At 46.5% G+C, this 16,164-nt stretch overlaps 1 protein-coding gene across 1 annotated transcript; it reads right to left on the minus strand.

Moving 5' to 3' along the window:
- Window positions 1-3,676: 3,676 nt before the first annotated feature.
- actb2 (actin, beta 2) lies at window positions 3,677-8,097 on the minus strand. Its single transcript, XM_034538768.1, has 6 exons — window positions 7,881-8,097; window positions 6,295-6,424; window positions 5,738-5,977; window positions 4,879-5,317; window positions 4,601-4,782; window positions 3,677-4,483 (listed from the first exon to the last, which is right to left on the minus strand). Exons 2-6 carry the CDS (start codon window positions 6,415-6,417, stop codon window positions 4,340-4,342), a joined length of 1,128 nt encoding a protein of 375 aa, XP_034394659.1. The 5' UTR covers window positions 6,418-6,424; window positions 7,881-8,097; the 3' UTR covers window positions 3,677-4,339.
- Window positions 8,098-16,164: the final 8,067 nt, after the last annotated feature.

The raw sequence follows: 16,164 nt of genomic DNA on the forward strand, positions 1-16,164 counted from the left end.
GATGCAGCCAGACACATCTCCTGCTGAGTAAATATGTGGCAGTGATGCGTCAGGGCCGCTGATGCCTCATGAGAAAAGAAATAATAGAGAAATGCCTGCAGGGGCCTCCACTCTATTAAACCCTCTCTCTCTCTTGCTCTCTTATCTCTTTTAATATCTGCTAACAAGTCGGCTGCAAATCATTTATTACTATTCAGGATAATGAGAGGCTCCGGGGAGCCTTCACCGTATATAGAAAATGTCTGTGATGTAAAAAATCACAAAGAGAAAAACAAAAGACCAAAACAAACTTGTGTCAGTCAGCAGCTCACTGACAGATAATAATAATAATACATAAATACATCTGCTGTCACACTAAACTTTATCACTATCAGAATATCAACTAAACTAAATAAAACAGTGTTATAGCTGTGCAGATAGGGGTTGAGGGGGGGTGCATTGCCTTCAGTGAACACGTCACCCTCGCTAGAATGGACATCACTCCGAGGCTATCAAAAACCAGCAGCTATGTGTTTCCATATGATCAATTATTCCTGCTGGCCTGCTTCTGTCAGCAGGAATAGGCTTCTAGTTGCGTTTCACCCAGTTTCTCTGTCAGCTCAGCGGCCCCATCTGTTGGAGGAAGATGGGAACTGCGTGCGTGCGTGCGTGCGTGCGTGCGTGCGTGCGTGCGTGCGGGGGGAGGAGAATCAGTGACCCGGCCGATGCGTCTGCTGTAAAGCAGCACAGCTGTAGTAAATGGAGGAACACAGCAAGCCTCATTTTCTGACAAATTGGTCCCCCTCTGTGTCGCCTCTGGAGCGCCTCGTGCGCAAACACCTGCACGGGCAACACCCCCCCTCCCACAAGCACAGCGAAATTAAGTACGGTTGCACATTACACACGCACACGCACACACATGCATTCCCTGCCAGTGAGTGTTTTGCTGGCGCGGCAATAAAAGGGTGAGAGGGAAGCAGCCTCAGCAGAATCACAGGCTGCGGTGAGATGGAATACATTTCCAATACTAAACACACTTGATCTTCAGTGTGCGCGCGCGTGTGTGTGCGCGCGCGCGCGTGTGTGCAAGAGCACGCAGCAGGCGGCCCGAATTAAATGCATGCATATATGAATTCGTATTAAATGCAAACACCTCCGCGTGCACGCGCACAGGACCTCCCCTCAAAACCGCCCTCTCATATATCACCAGGTGCCACCGTGCGGCCCGGAACACTGTATGAAAGTGGGACAGCGTGACTAATGGGTGCAGCATGACTTTGCTGGATCTGTGGTGTCATGCACAGAAACAGGATATATGATGCATCGAGCACGCGGGCGGGGCCGCGCCATCCATCTCATCCTCCTTTCCCTCTCTGTGACATGCAAATGTTGCCCATCCGTTTGTTATCTGCGGACGGGATGGGCCCGTGTCAGGAGGTGCTCTTTAAACACACACACGCGCACGGTAACGGCACACTCCATCTTCTCATCTACCCATTCCTTCACTGCTGTCCTTGTACATAGCACCACTTCTGTACAGTGTTCTCTTTTATATCTTGTATTTTTCTTTTCTTTCTTTCTTATTACTGAAACGTTGACTCGGAGAGCCCTGCATAAGAGTTCCAATGTGTCCGGACTGTTGGTCCAGGCACAAATGGCAAAAACAAATCTTGAATCTTGACACACGCACACACACACACACACACACACACACACACACACACACACACACACACACACACACACACAGACACACGCACACACGCACACACGCACACACGCACACACACACACACACACACACACACACACACACACACACACACACACACACACACACACTGCTGTCTCTGGCAACCCCCCATTTATTTATTCATTGTCATTTCCGTCCATTACACCAGCCCCAATACTACAATTTCATCCAATCCAATTCAATTTGATATCGAAATAAGGAATTATAGAAAACAGAAAAGACGAGATCAGTTGTAGCACAATGCAGAAGCTTTAATATGAGCTTATGAGTTATATTAATACATTTAATTAATATTCAGTCTAAGGTTGGAGTGGAGAGAAAAGAGGAGAAGCAGCACGCAGCACGGTCACGCCTCACTTTTGGAAAAGTGGAAAATAAAATGGCGCTCCACTGCCATCTGCTGTCTAAACTGCGCCACTGCTGTGCATTCACACTGAGGTTCTGAATAGAGTTCAAGAATGTCATCCAGTGATTCTCTGATGTGGCTTTGGAGAGCCTGCGGCAGGTGGAATCAGTGCGTCACACTCTGTGGATCGCTGTCGTTTGTGTCCTCGGGGAGCATTTTTCCACTTTGCCGACATCCGCAGTGACTCTCCCTCAGAGCATTTCTGGCTCACAAACAACCTCCTGGTCCCAGGAGGAGAGCATGATTGCAAATGATTTCATGACCAGAGGCCTGAGAAAGAGGGGGAACGAGCCTTCTGTGTGACAATAAGTGACTCTTTCCTTTTCACGTGTGTGTGACGGACAGACTGACTTAGTTGGGTGTGTCCTTATGTCTATGTATTGTTATAAATACATAGACACAAGGATAAATTATTCTGATTCGGATCCTTTGTTCATCACCTCACGCTCAATCAGCTGAAGACCGCAGCGATTAGGTCATCAGGAAGCCGTGAAGCAGATACCGATGACTGTAAAGAAGTAAGAGCATAACAATAATAATGGCAGAACTGCAGCAGCCACATTCTTCTGAGGTATTCATCTCTGTTGCCTGCATTTCGCTCATATTCACTGTTTTATATTTGTTATACAAATAAATGTGTATTCAGTCAAGGTGTATTAAGGGTGATGGTATTGATGACTAGGCTTTTAATAATTCCTTTGATCCACACACCTTGTGCAATCTGAGATGTCTGGATACTCACTACAGTGTTCTGAATGTGGCATCATCGCACCAAGGATGAAAAGAAATCATCCTGGTCTGCTGGTCCAAAGTCAGTAGTTAATCAGTAAAGCTTTCACAGATTGTCGTGCACTTTTGCTCATTTCCATCCAGGATTAAATTGCTTTTTTTTTTTGGTGTGACAGTTGCAGACATGAATGTCAATTAATCAGTTTTGGGGGGTTTCCCCAAGCACACCCTCAAGAAATGACTAGTCACTTCACTTTTAAGTGAACTTCTGCCGGGAAATTGTAAACGTTTCTCTAAAACTGGACCTCATGTCATGCATTTCTGGTAAAAATCCATAACCGCTTCACTATGGAGACTATCAGGACGCCCTGAACAGGCGAGACCCCAAGCTCTGCAGAGGTCAACGGGGTCAGCCTGCCTGTGCAAATCATTGACTGGAGCGGGCCGACATTTTACTTATTGGAACAACTAACTGTGGTCTACACTTACAAAGTTAAGATGGACAACTTTGGCAAAAGAACTTTAAAGCTCATTATTCTTTAAAACTCAGTATTGAGATTTATACTAGTATTATTTTTTTAGTTAACTTACATGAACCTTTGTGTAAATAGAAATTGGATTAAATGCTATTAAATTATTATTTCAAGTCAATCAGTTGGATCTTTACTGCAATATAACAACTTTAAGCATGTATTTATGTGAAGGAAACTATTAACTTACATGAAGGGTTTCCTTATGTACTACAAGCAAAAAGGCTTTGTCACATTCAAATAGAAAAATAAAGAGTTTATGAAAGACAAGAGTCAAACTTCATGTCGGAACACATGTGCACTTTATTGGGATCGTTTAGTCAGTGTACAGGTTGGCTCCACCGGTCTGGCACCCCATGTTACCCCATCACTTCGAGACCCCTTGCCCCACCACCCCGGGGATGACACCTCCAACAGGGGGAAGAAGAGGTCACGATTGGGTTTTGCATAACAAAAACAAAAAAAAATTAACAGGACCAAGATATTTTTAAGGCTGAAAGTACAAAAAACCCAGACATAATTTACATACAAGCGATACTACAACCATGTTTAAGTATGCGCCAACCACTGGGCAGCCTTCACAGAGGCGAATACGTGTCTGAACAATGCAGTTAACATTTGGAATCATGTGTCTGAACAATGCAGTTAACAAACATTTGGAATGACTCAAAAGAAAACAAAATGTACATTTTTTTAAGTCCCCAGATGCAACTGCAGAACCCTGGGGTGCTTTTTTTAACCTAGCCAAAAACATTACGGTCTCCTTCATCGTTCCAGTTTAAAATCCTGAGTCAAGCGCCAAAAATAACTGAAGCCATGCCAATGAGTTGGTCATCTAGGCTCTGCGCCTGAGTGTGTATGAGAAATGTGTGGTGTGGTTGTTTTGCACAGAGCTGAAGTTGTTGGGCGTTTGGTTGGGGAGTGGGAGAAGGAACAGTCTGTTTAGAAGCATTTGCGGTGGACGATGGAGGGGCCGGACTCATCATACTCCTGCTTGCTGATCCACATCTGCTGGAAGGTGGACAGAGAGGCCAGGATGGAGCCTCCGATCCAGACAGAGTATTTACGCTCTGGTGGGGCAATGATCTGCAGGAAGAAAAAAAAAGAAAAGACGTGAGGATACCAAAGCAGTCGTCTGCATTATCGTACGCCGAGCGCAGCAACGAAAGGTCAGTCTGCTGGCTCTGTAGCACATCAGCTCACCTTGATCTTCATGGTGGATGGGGCCAGGGCTGTGATCTCCTTCTGCATCCTGTCGGCGATGCCAGGGTACATGGTGGTACCTCCAGACAGCACGGTGTTGGCGTACAGGTCCTTACGGATGTCGACATCACACTTCATGATGCTGTTGTAGGTGGTCTCGTGGATTCCGCAGGACTCCATACCTGTGAGCAGATACACACTTGTCAGCAAGTTGAAAAGCAGGAAAACCATAATGGTTTGGCATCAAGTGCAGGTAAGGGTCAAGCTGAGAAACATACCGAGGAAGGAAGGCTGGAAGAGGGCCTCTGGGCAACGGAACCTCTCGTTGCCGATGGTGATGACCTGTCCGTCGGGCAGCTCGTAGCTCTTCTCCAGGGAGGAAGAGGAGGCAGCAGTGCCCATCTCCTGCTCGAAGTCCAGGGCGACGTAGCACAGCTTCTCCTTGATGTCACGCACGATTTCCCTCTCAGCTGTGGTGGTGAAGGAGTAACCACGCTCTGTCAGGATCTTCATGAGGTAGTCTGTAAGGTCGCGGCCGGCCAAGTCCAGACGCAGGATGGCGTGGGGCAGGGCATAGCCCTCATAGATGGGCACTGTGTGGGTCACACCATCACCGGAGTCCATGACGATACCAGTGGTACGACCAGAGGCGTACAGGGACAGCACAGCCTGGATGGCAACGTACATGGCAGGGGTGTTGAAGGTCTCGAACATGATCTGTAAGGGAGAAGAGAACACGTTAGCATTTACAAATCACAGCTAAAGTATTTTCTTCTGTGGCCACTGCACTCACTACATGCATTAGTGTGGGGCTAAGATTGAAGTTAGTAGAGAAAACAAAGTGCAGAAAGTAAACATTCCTTCACACTTGTGCATGTCAGAGTCTATTGGTGCCGATCTACTGACTCAGCTAAACAAAGACACAAGTGCAGAAAAGGCACACAGTCAAGAGAGACCTGTTGATGATAGATCATCTTATAGGAGAGAGGTCCTGAGGAGAGTGGGAGGAAGGAGCAGGTGAGAATGGAATGGAGAGGGGAAACCAAAGAGGAAATGAGGCTACTAGTTTAAAACAAAAGTGTAATACATTCCATACTGTCTTGGCTAATCCAGATTTGCACAAATAAGGGTGTGTACCTGGGTCATCTTCTCCCTGTTAGCTTTGGGGTTCAGGGGGGCCTCTGTGAGCAGGACAGGGTGCTCCTCAGGGGCAACTCTCAGCTCGTTGTAGAAGGTGTGATGCCAGATCTTCTCCATGTCATCCCAGTTGGTCACAATACCGTGCTCAATGGGGTACTTCAGAGTCAGGATACCTCTCTTGCTCTGGGCTTCATCACCAACGTAGCTGTCCTTCTGGCCCATACCCACCATCACTCCCTGAACAAGAGATCAGACAGATGTTAAACATGTCTACATGTCAGGCCCTCCAAGTAGAGTTGCAGGCAAACAGCTTTTGTCAGAAGGATTCCACTCAATTAATTATGACTTTGACAGATTGTCTAGCTGAAACTCAATTAGTTTATAGCTTTGATGAAAAACTGAAGCCATTTTCAGATGGCATATAAGAAATTCTAAAATTTACAATTGATTCTTAAATTCAATTTAAGTGCATTCAAATTAATAATTAATCTTGTCATTAGAAACACGCTTAATGAGGAGATGGCTTTATTTCCAGTTGGACATCAATCGCTCACCTGATGCCTGGGGCGACCGACGATGGAGGGAAAGACAGCACGAGGGGCGTCGTCTCCAGCGAATCCGGCTTTGCACATACCGGATCCGTTGTCAACAACCAGTGCGGCGATTTCATCTTCCATGGCTGAACTGTTGAGGGGGAGAGAAGGAAAAACGCCGTTAAACAAGTCACGAGCGCTTCCCAACAAGCGCCTGTGCAACACTTTTAACTCCCAACTTCCTGTTCGCAACTAGCGGCAGTTCACGAGTATGGCCGCTGGGTGGAGCTCGCGCCCCACATTCCGACCGAGCCAGACAAAAGGAAGTGGCGCTGCATTCTGTTACCATATAAGGACATGGTTCGGTTTTGAGCAGCTTTGCAGCTACCGGCGCCATGGCGCGCGGCCAGACAGAAAAAAAAAAAGGAACGTTCGACATTAACAGACCCGCGCGACCACTCCCCACCCCGGGTTCACCACCGTCAGCTTCCTCCCTTCCACTGTTGCTCAATTCTAACGGTTTTTAAATATCCACCCAGAATGCCCGGCTTCAATATCACTGCGTCACTCAGCCGCCTGAAACTGCCCCATCGTGACACGACTGGGTACATTACTATCAATTCATCCATTTTAATAAGCCCGACGTCAACCTCGAAATACTAGAAGTAAAAAAATATAATAAAACCCTGCATAATTAACTCTTACGTTGACTCATGAATGGGTCACAAGTCTTTGACTGATGCTTCCATTTCCAGAAAGCCACGCCTTTTCCAAGGGTGGATGATTAGTCACTCGCAATTTCCCCTTTTTTCATGTGCAAGTCGGCAAGACCCGAAATTATTGAGTCTACCAGTTATTCAATTAAGCCATCAATGTATGCTTTTTGCAAGTCTCGTATTCTTTTTCTTCTTGTTTTAATTCCTTTCCCAATTTAGAGTGAGCCTAAACAATATAAATCACTATGATAGTGAAATCTAAACGCGCCCAAGGAAGTGGACTTAAATATAAAATAAAATCGTCTCGATGAAACAATGTGCCACAGTAGCCGGTCTGAAGGGCGGCGCTAGCATGGCTCAGCTAAGGTGCTAAAGTAGGTCACACCCCGCCGCATCAGGCGCACAAAGGGACCAGAATCCAGACGACCTCGACTTAGAAGACTACAAGAGTACCCTGCTATGGGGGTGGGGAGACACGAGCCAGCACGGGAATACTGAACAAATGTTGCCCAACGACGATGAAAAAACGCAGCCACAGGACCATTATCTTTAGAGTAACGGTTTCTATTAAGCAGCTGCGGCCGTAAAGCACCTGCGAGTCGCATTAGCTCAAGTTTAACGGTCTCCGGTAAATACCAATGCGCACTTTAACGCAACCAAAAAGCAAAAACTGTCGTGATCGCTTTCTGAAAACCCCCGAGGTGAAATCATCAGTACGTTGGTGTTTGAAGGGACAAAGAGCCTCGTGGTCCGTCAGCTTTCGAATTAAAAAAAAAGACATTTCACAAATCCATTTAATGTTTGTTTTTTAACCCGCAATTCAACTCACTGTTTACTAGAAACGTGCATTTAAAATTAGAAATGTGATAGTAATAGTTTCTGTCTCCTTACCTTTTTGGGTGGGGGGGCTTTTCGCTTTAAGGGAACCGGTTTCAGGCAAATGATATCCCGCACAAGCTGCGTGTGACGGCGCTCAGAGTGAATCGGCTAGTTGTGGGCGCACGTCCTTTATACTGCGTCAGTTGCCCGGCTCTATCCATAAAAGGTAAACTTTCGGAATGGCGCCCTCTGATTGGTCCGGCGTCATGCACTGGGGCATGTCGCGTGCACACTGTGGTGCACTGGGCACTCGCGATTTGAGAGAGAGAGAGAGAGAGAGAGAGAGAGAGAGAGGGGAGGCGATAATAGCGAAGGATTGGAGAAAATAAAAGAGAAGAGATTGATGCTGTGGGGCCTAGTGAAGCTAATCCCTTGCTAAACAGTTTTATATACAGTTTAAACTACGGGTGTACACTTTTATCAGAGGGACAATGTCTTCCCTGCACCTGCTCTCAGCCGTTGGCCACATAGAGCCCCGTTATATTATGGGATAACGGAAAGAGCTCCGCACCAGCAGCGACTCCTCCCTGTGAAGGCTCCAAAGGCCCAAGACCTTTACCCAAAAGGCTGCCTTCGTTCTTACTTATTTTTCCTCTGATTAACATGACACCATTTGGTCATTTGAGATGCTATAGAGGGAGGGGGGGGGGGCATGCTGATATTACTGTCCACTTTGAAAACCAGCTGTAAGCTCAGTTGGACTCACAGCATCACCAGGTCAAACACATGACACACACATAACACACACGGGCACGGTGTTGGAGCTGATCTGTCCCCACTCACGCGGGCCAACCTCCCTTCCAACCCGGTCGCTAATGTTCGTTTATTGACCCGGTGTTTTGCTCGCCGGCTTCTGCCTGAGGTTCAGCAGTGTGACAAAAGGTACGTTGTTTCACCTGCTGGCTTTTGTCAGATTCCAGCGCTGCTTGTAGTGGACTGGATGCAGGTGTTACGAATATAGGTTTATTGTAGTGTATTATAGTACCCTTTTTACCTGCTCTTATTCACCTCTTTCAAATATAACACGCACACACACCCTGATACTTCCTGGTCCTCTGCATAGCTGTAAGGGTGGGCTTTAAAAAAAACATTGGGGCCTTTCACCCTCTGCCTCATTCACATCATGACTAATGAGGTCCATGTGACACAATATCACTTTTTTTTAAGGCTAGCCACGGGCCTGTAGGCTAGTCAAATTTCCATTCCTGTTTCACTGCCAGATTAAGTCTCCACACACCATCCGACCATTAGTCTTATCATACATTCTGACGCCCCACTTTTAAGCACTTTCCCTATTTTTCACATCTGTGTCTCCCCCCAATCTCTCTCTCTCCTCTGTCCTCCTGCCAACTATCTTTTCCTTAATACATAACATCTGGAACACACCTTTATTCATTTGGTGCTCTTGAACCCACAAGTGCACACCATTTAATGCTGTGACAGTGACATTTAACGCTAAGACATGCAGCCACTTCTTCTCTTCCTCCTTTACCACTTCCCCTTCCCCTCTCTCGGTTGCAGCAACGCCTGGGCTGTTTGTTGTTCATGTCTTCTCTTCCATGTCCCCATTCGTACTGTTAGCTTTAAATGGACATTATTGTCACCTTCACGTGCTTCGGGCGCCCTTTAAATCAGCTACAGCTCAGCACTTCCAAAACGCTGGAAAGATGGAGGTGGCTTGCGTCACTTTTGTTTTTTGCTGCTCCAATAATTCAATAATCATTGGTGGTGATAAATATTCAATAAAAGGGAACAATCAAGAGATAGACCTGTCTATTCATCCACGCTGAGTCCGACTCTCTGGTGAGTCCTGTACAGATGTTGGAGGGTTTACAGATGAAAGGAAGCCCGTTCAAGGTGATCTGGGCCCGCTTATTGATTTACAGGCCTTGAACCTCTTCCTCAAACCTAGTTCATTATCCCTGTCTGACCCATGTGAGCCTGAAACGTGTCTGTTTATTAATATTTGTTTTAGTGGTGATTAAGTGGCATTTCTGACGCTATTCGCATAAACAGAGATTGAGTCGGGAATATATAACATACAGGCAGGGCCTCTGGGTTTTTTCAAGCTGACAGTGTGTGTCTGTTTGTGTGTGTGTGTGTGTGTGTGTGTGTGCGTGTGTTTGCACATGCATGGCTGACGTTCTTACCCAGCCTACATTGATTCAGGAGAAAAACATTTAATGTCATAACGTATTCTTCTTTAGTGTTACTCTTTAGCTGTCAGTCATCTGAGGCGAACAGGACTCTGGATGTGTGTTAACTTATGTGTGTGTGTGTGTGTGTGTGTGTGTGTGTGTGTGTGTGTGTGTGTGTACAGCTTACTGGTAATAAAGGAGAGGTCTCTGGTTAAGTGGTGTCTTGTCAACACTCTTCAGTGGGAATTTCTACTATCCAAGCGCTTGGAATACCATCCCGTGAAGAGTCCTCTCATGTATCATAACAGCCTGTGTGTGCATGCGTCTGTGTGTGTGTATGTGTGTGAAATACTGTGAACCTGTACCTCGCTGCCAAGGTCCCAAATGCAATCGAGCCATGGTGAATTTCTTCTGAGGCTCCCATCCACAGGCACTCAAGGTGTTGTGTATAGTGACTATTAGCACGAGTGCCGGTTGTCTAAATAGACCACTCATCAAACTAAGTGACACTTTAACGAAAAAAACACCTCGTCTGTACGTTCCCCTGCAGAGAAATCACGTTGACCGAGCGGCCGCTAGCGGAAGCAACCGCGGGGCCGGAGTCAGCGGGTACAAAGGTTTTTCAGCCAGGTGCATTGTTTCGCCGTGTGCCTTATAACGCTCGTTGTGACCTCTCGTCTGGTTTCTGTGAGAGGCCGAGGCCTCGAACCGGGAATGTCATGACAGACACAACTACTTATTTATTTATTATCTATCTGTCGCTGCCTCGTTGTAAAATATACAGTATTAACCATTATTAAGTCATTATGTGTTTAGCACCTGCAGCAGCCTTGATTTATATCATACGAGTCAACGACAGGTGATCACATGTGATAAGTCAATTAGTAACAAACTGACTACTGTGGCACAGGTGTTTATATGTGTGTGTAGTGTGTGTGTCTGTGTGTCTGTGTGTGTGTGTGTGGTTCAAAGGTGAAATAACCTAAAATGACAACAGATAATCATATACAAATGCTATCTTCGAGGCCAGGGCGAGGTCAGGGGAACGCTTTATATGGATATATGATCCGAGTGAGTCACACCAGAGTCTCTGCTGACTTCTAACCACCTTGACCTCGCAACTATATTACATGTCATTTTTTTTAAATATGAAAACACACACACACGCACGCACGCACACACACACACACACACACACACACACACACACACACACACACACACACACACACACACACACACACACACACACACACACACACACACAGGACTTATCAAGTATTCTCATTTTAGCAGTGCCTGTGTCGTCTCGATGTTTACCAGTGAATTAAAGCTGTTGTGACACCCACGCGTGACGTCGTTAGCTCAGGTTTTTCTCTTCAAATATGGTAACCAGCCGGCCGGCAGCACCATAGAAGAAACCGTCTGCTCTGCAGCGCTGCCACTCCCTTGCCTCACTAAATCCCTCCCACCGTGGCTTCCTGTTCTAGTAAGTAAAGATGCCGCAAGTTTCTCTCTGCTCTGGACCTGAGAGGGACATCATTGATTAATTCGCTGCCATCTTGTCTCCTCTCCATCTCCATATAGGGCGTCTCCTCCTCTACTTCTTTCTGGCACTCTTTTCATAAGGAGAATTTGACACTTTCTGCTCATGGCACTGGGCAGCCGAGGCTAAAAAACAAGGGCATTTTCTGGTGTGTATGTGTCTGCGGGGGAGGGGAGAGGAACCATGAAAGGCCTGTTGCTAATGGTTAAAGCCGGCCATAGGGGGTGGACATGAATACTATATCTATTATCCACACACACACACACACACACACACACTGACAGAGTTAAACATATGCTGCCCTGAGTCTTACTGCTACTAGACTGCAAGGCTGCAGCTCAATACAAAAAACATTAGTTGCAATTAGCCTTGAGTGAGGTTGAAAGCTAGGGCTGGAAATGTGCAGATCAGAAGAGGAAGATGGGAGCGAGAGATAAAACCCATCAAATGGGATCCGAGTGAAGCGAAAGACGTAGACAGAGGGAGAAGGGGAAGGTGATAGGGAAGTCCACGTCACGTTGGAAATGCCTACATTGTTTGTCATTTACAGGAGCGCCGCTCTTGCTTCACTGCATCTTTAGACACGCGTGTGTGTCAAAAAAAAAGTCAAATCGGAGTCACTTGAGGCCGAGCTGAATGTAGCAATGTTGGGGTTTTCTCCTTTAGACCAACATCTATATTTTAAAGGAGCAGAGAAAAACACTGCCTCTCTGTGTTGGCGGTATTGATACTGCTCTCATATCCGTATTATATCCGTCAGTGGATTTAAGACTGCAGCTTAGCTTAGCTTTGATTAGCTGAGCACAAAGGAAACAGCTAACTCGGCTCCGTGGCCTATGGAGGTCGCACAATCTGCCTTCCAGCACCTCTAAAGGAACCCAATAACATGTTATATGTTGTTAAGTGTAACAATAACAACTGACTGGGCGTATGTGCGTAACTAGAAAAATAGTAGTTTCTTGTTTCTACACATGTTTTTTTTCATATTAAATAAACAAGATAGAACGCAACATTTTGTACTTCTGTAATGTGCATTTTATTCCCATTGCACATATGCCAGGCTAGCTTTCCCCCCTGTTTCCAGTCTTCGTGCTAAGCTAAGCTAACCAGCTCCTGGCTGGAGCAGAACAGTCATGATCAATCTTTTCACATAACTTCTGGTACGAAAGCAAACAAGCATACTTCCCAAAATGGCGAACCTTTACTTTAGCTTTTGATGCAGTGACTCAAAGTCTTTAAGCACAATATTCCTTTCCTTCCCTTCCTTCCTTCCTTTCTTTCCTTCTTCATTCATCCATCCCCCCATTGCCATGCTCTCCTCTTCCCTTACGCTCTTTCTCTCTTTCTTTCTCTCTTGTCTTTGCAGCCTGTTGAAAAGTGACCAATTGTTTGCCATCTGTGACTGGTCAGTGTTTCGGAGAGGGGAAGCCCTATTCACCACTCTTCCCTCACCCCCTTCCTGCCTCACTCCCTCCTTTCTCTCTGCCCCCCCTGTCCCCCCCCCCCTGTCTACCCTGATACAGCCCATAGATTGGTCGTCTGCAGCGTCATTGATCCGGGGGGTCACCGTGGTGACGGTCTGACTCCAAGGCACAGGCCAGTTACCAGCTGTGTTTGTGTGTGTGTGTGCGTGCGTGCGTGCGTGTGTGTGTGTGTGTGTGCGTGCGTGCGTGTGTGTGTGTGCGTGTTGTGCCTGCCAGCTGGCCTGTTCGTGCTCCGATTGGATTAGCTTCCAATTTACGGCCCAAATGGATCCTTAACTCCATCCCCCACTTCTTACACACACACACACACACACACACACACACACACACACACACACACACACACACACACACACACACACACACACACACACACACACACACACATTTGATTGGCCACGCCCAATCATGGCTTCCTGACCAGTATCTTATGTCATTCATCAAAATTGACACAACATTAAACTCTTTGAAATTCTCTCAACTTGAAACAAACATTCCCACCTCCTTTATTTTTACACATCCACAACAAATGTTCAAAGTGTGTATTGTGCGCTGGCTACGCACTAATGAGAAAACATCGGCCACTAATAATCGATCAATGAAAACATTTATGATTATTATTGATAAATGTGAGAAAGTGTATAACCTAGTTTTCACACTCCTTCTTTTCAGACAAAAGGAGCTTCTCTGTAATGGCCCGACTAATGTAATAACCACATGCTGTGCAGCTTCTCTGAAATGTTTTTGTTTTTTCTGTTCCACACACCAGGCCCTCTGTCTTCTCTTCTTCTCTTACCCTTCCTGTGCACCCACCTCACTTCCTCCTGCTGTTCTGTGCTCCCATTGGCCCAAAGTAGTGGCTGAGGTGCCTTTTAAGGTTGTGAGGTTTTATTCAGGTGTCGTTCAAACCAGGGACTGATGACAGCCTCCATCGCCTGAACCATTAATGGACAAATGTCACAACTGAACCCACGTAAAGACATCCAGCTGAAATGTATACATGACCACACAGAATAAAACAAGGTCCACACAAGGCAAAGGGAGCAGAACACATGTTTTTGTATGAAGTTTCTGCCAAATATAAAATGAATCTTTATCTTTACAGCGCCATCTAAGAAGCGATGGACTTATCTATCTCTGTATCTAATTCTATCTCCCACTGACGCACAAACACACACAGACGTACACACTCTTTATTCACCCCTTGCATGCCGGTGAACCCAGGGAGGCTTATCTATCCTCTACCATCTGTCTCTGTCTGGTGGGAGGGCCCCTCCTCTCAGATTGGCTCATTTCCCCAGCCGCCAGCCCTCTGATTGGATCGCATTGGGAAATTTGTTAGCCTTCTGACTGGCTTTTACCTCCCGGTCTTCCTCATCCCATCGCTGCCCCCTCAGCTGCGGTTCCAACACAGTGAGAGAGGTCAGCCACCTCCACACGCCCATGCACTTTGGACCGCAGTCCTTGGCACTCAGCTCTGTTTGGACGTTCCTTACGTAATGTTGCAGCCGGTCGAAGCCTCCCTGCTTTCTCTCTTATTTCATATCGCTGCCTCACTCTCTTCCTGTCTTAATAAACATCAATCTCAGTGTCAACCACTGATTAAAGGGTTTACAGAGAAATTTCAGCAATGTGCCACATCCTCCTGTCAGCTCTGGTACATTATCCCCTCTACTCTCCTCTAGCATCTCCATTTGCCACCCAAAAAACACCTTCAATGCAGTGCTGCAGTGTGCACCCAGTGCCCCTAAATCACTGGGTTGAGTTTGCATGCGTTGCTTTGCTTTGTTGTTTTGTAGCCCCTCGTTGTTGATTTTAGCCGGTGGCAGGTTTGTGTGTGTGTGTGTGTTAGTGGGCTATATTGATTTGCACGGTGCAATGGTATTCAACTGTTTGCAGTTCCCACCCTGCTCCTCTCTCACACTTGGGGTTTGAATGAGCTGCTTGCTCTGCGCTGATTGGCTGCCGGTGGCTGCCATATAAGGGCATAGGCCAGCAGCAGAGACAGGAAGTGGGGTAAAGAGGAAGTGGAGAGCCGGCTCTTGGAGACCAGCAGCAGAATGTGCAGCCTATAGAGAATTCAGAAGAAAGTGCCACACCTTCCCTCCGGTCCGTCTCCATCGCTTCTTTTCAGTTTACAACAATGTCATCTCTTCATTTTTTGACATAATTTCCTCTCCTCTCCCTCTGCTTGCTCTCTGTACAATTCACATTCCTCATCCTCTCTTTTCTTCCGCTCTCCTCTCCTGTTTTCCTCCTCTCCTCTCCTCTCCCTGATTTAGCATCCTCTCCTCATTAGCGCATTCAAAAGCCATCACTCATTGGTATTACCTGCTGTGCTCATAAGTGTGCTCAGAGTGTGTGACTGGAAGCCTCTTAATCACTCATGGCAGCGATCTTTCAGCTTAGAGCAGCACCGGGGTCGGACAAAGTCCACTCGGAACTCCGCAGCAGCAGTACAGTGTTTGTTAAGAGTATGATGTAATGTGTCACTTTGAGACCTGGAGCGAGGCTTTAGCTGGGGGTTTATGATCAGAAATGTACACGTGCCGGGTATTTGATAAGTTAATTCCATTGTTTTCCCAACACAATAAATGCAAATTTGATCACTTTTAGGCAAATAAATAGCTCCCTGAAATGTTATGCGCTGGCAGGATGGAGAAAGTGGCGAGGCTAACACTCCTATGACGGGTTATTTCTGGACGCCTCCCTGTGGAGGTGCTCAAGGCACATCCAGCTGTGGAGGAGACTACGGGGTCACACCGGGGAGGTCACATATCCCTTCTGGCACAAAAAGACCTTGGGGACGGGTTTAGTTGAGAAGGACGAGCTACCTCACGTAGTATGCTGCTACCACAAAGCAGACCAGAAGAAGAGGCGGAGGAGATTGATGCCACGGAACATATTTATATGGGTGTCGATCTCCTCTTCTCCTCTTCTCCTCTTTTCCTCTTCTCCTAACTCAGCAAGAAAGAGCGTATTTCGGCATATTTCCTGAGATGTTGAGCTGGCTCTTTGACAGAATAATTGAGATATGGAAAATCCAAGTGTCTAAAAACAAGAATTGGATCACAGTTATATTTCTACCCCACATTCACATTGGTTCATTCACATCGCAGCAGTTGGTC

The sequence above is a fragment of the Cyclopterus lumpus genome, chromosome 8 (genome assembly GCF_009769545.1).
Source record: "Cyclopterus lumpus isolate fCycLum1 chromosome 8, fCycLum1.pri, whole genome shotgun sequence".
In the NCBI taxonomy this organism is placed as follows: Eukaryota; Metazoa; Chordata; class Actinopteri; order Perciformes; family Cyclopteridae; genus Cyclopterus; species Cyclopterus lumpus.

Coding starts and splice junctions, on each gene's coding strand:
- actb2 (XM_034538768.1), bottom strand. CDS start 6,417: ATGGAAGATGAAATCGCCGCACTGGTTGTTGACAACGGATCCGGTATG. Junction 5,978..6,294: donor TCGGTCGCCCCAGGCATCAG/GTGAGCGATTGA, acceptor TCTCTTGTTCAG/GGAGTGATGGTGGGTATGGG. Junction 5,318..5,737: donor ACAGGGAGAAGATGACCCAG/GTACACACCCTT, acceptor TCTCCCTTACAG/ATCATGTTCGAGACCTTCAA.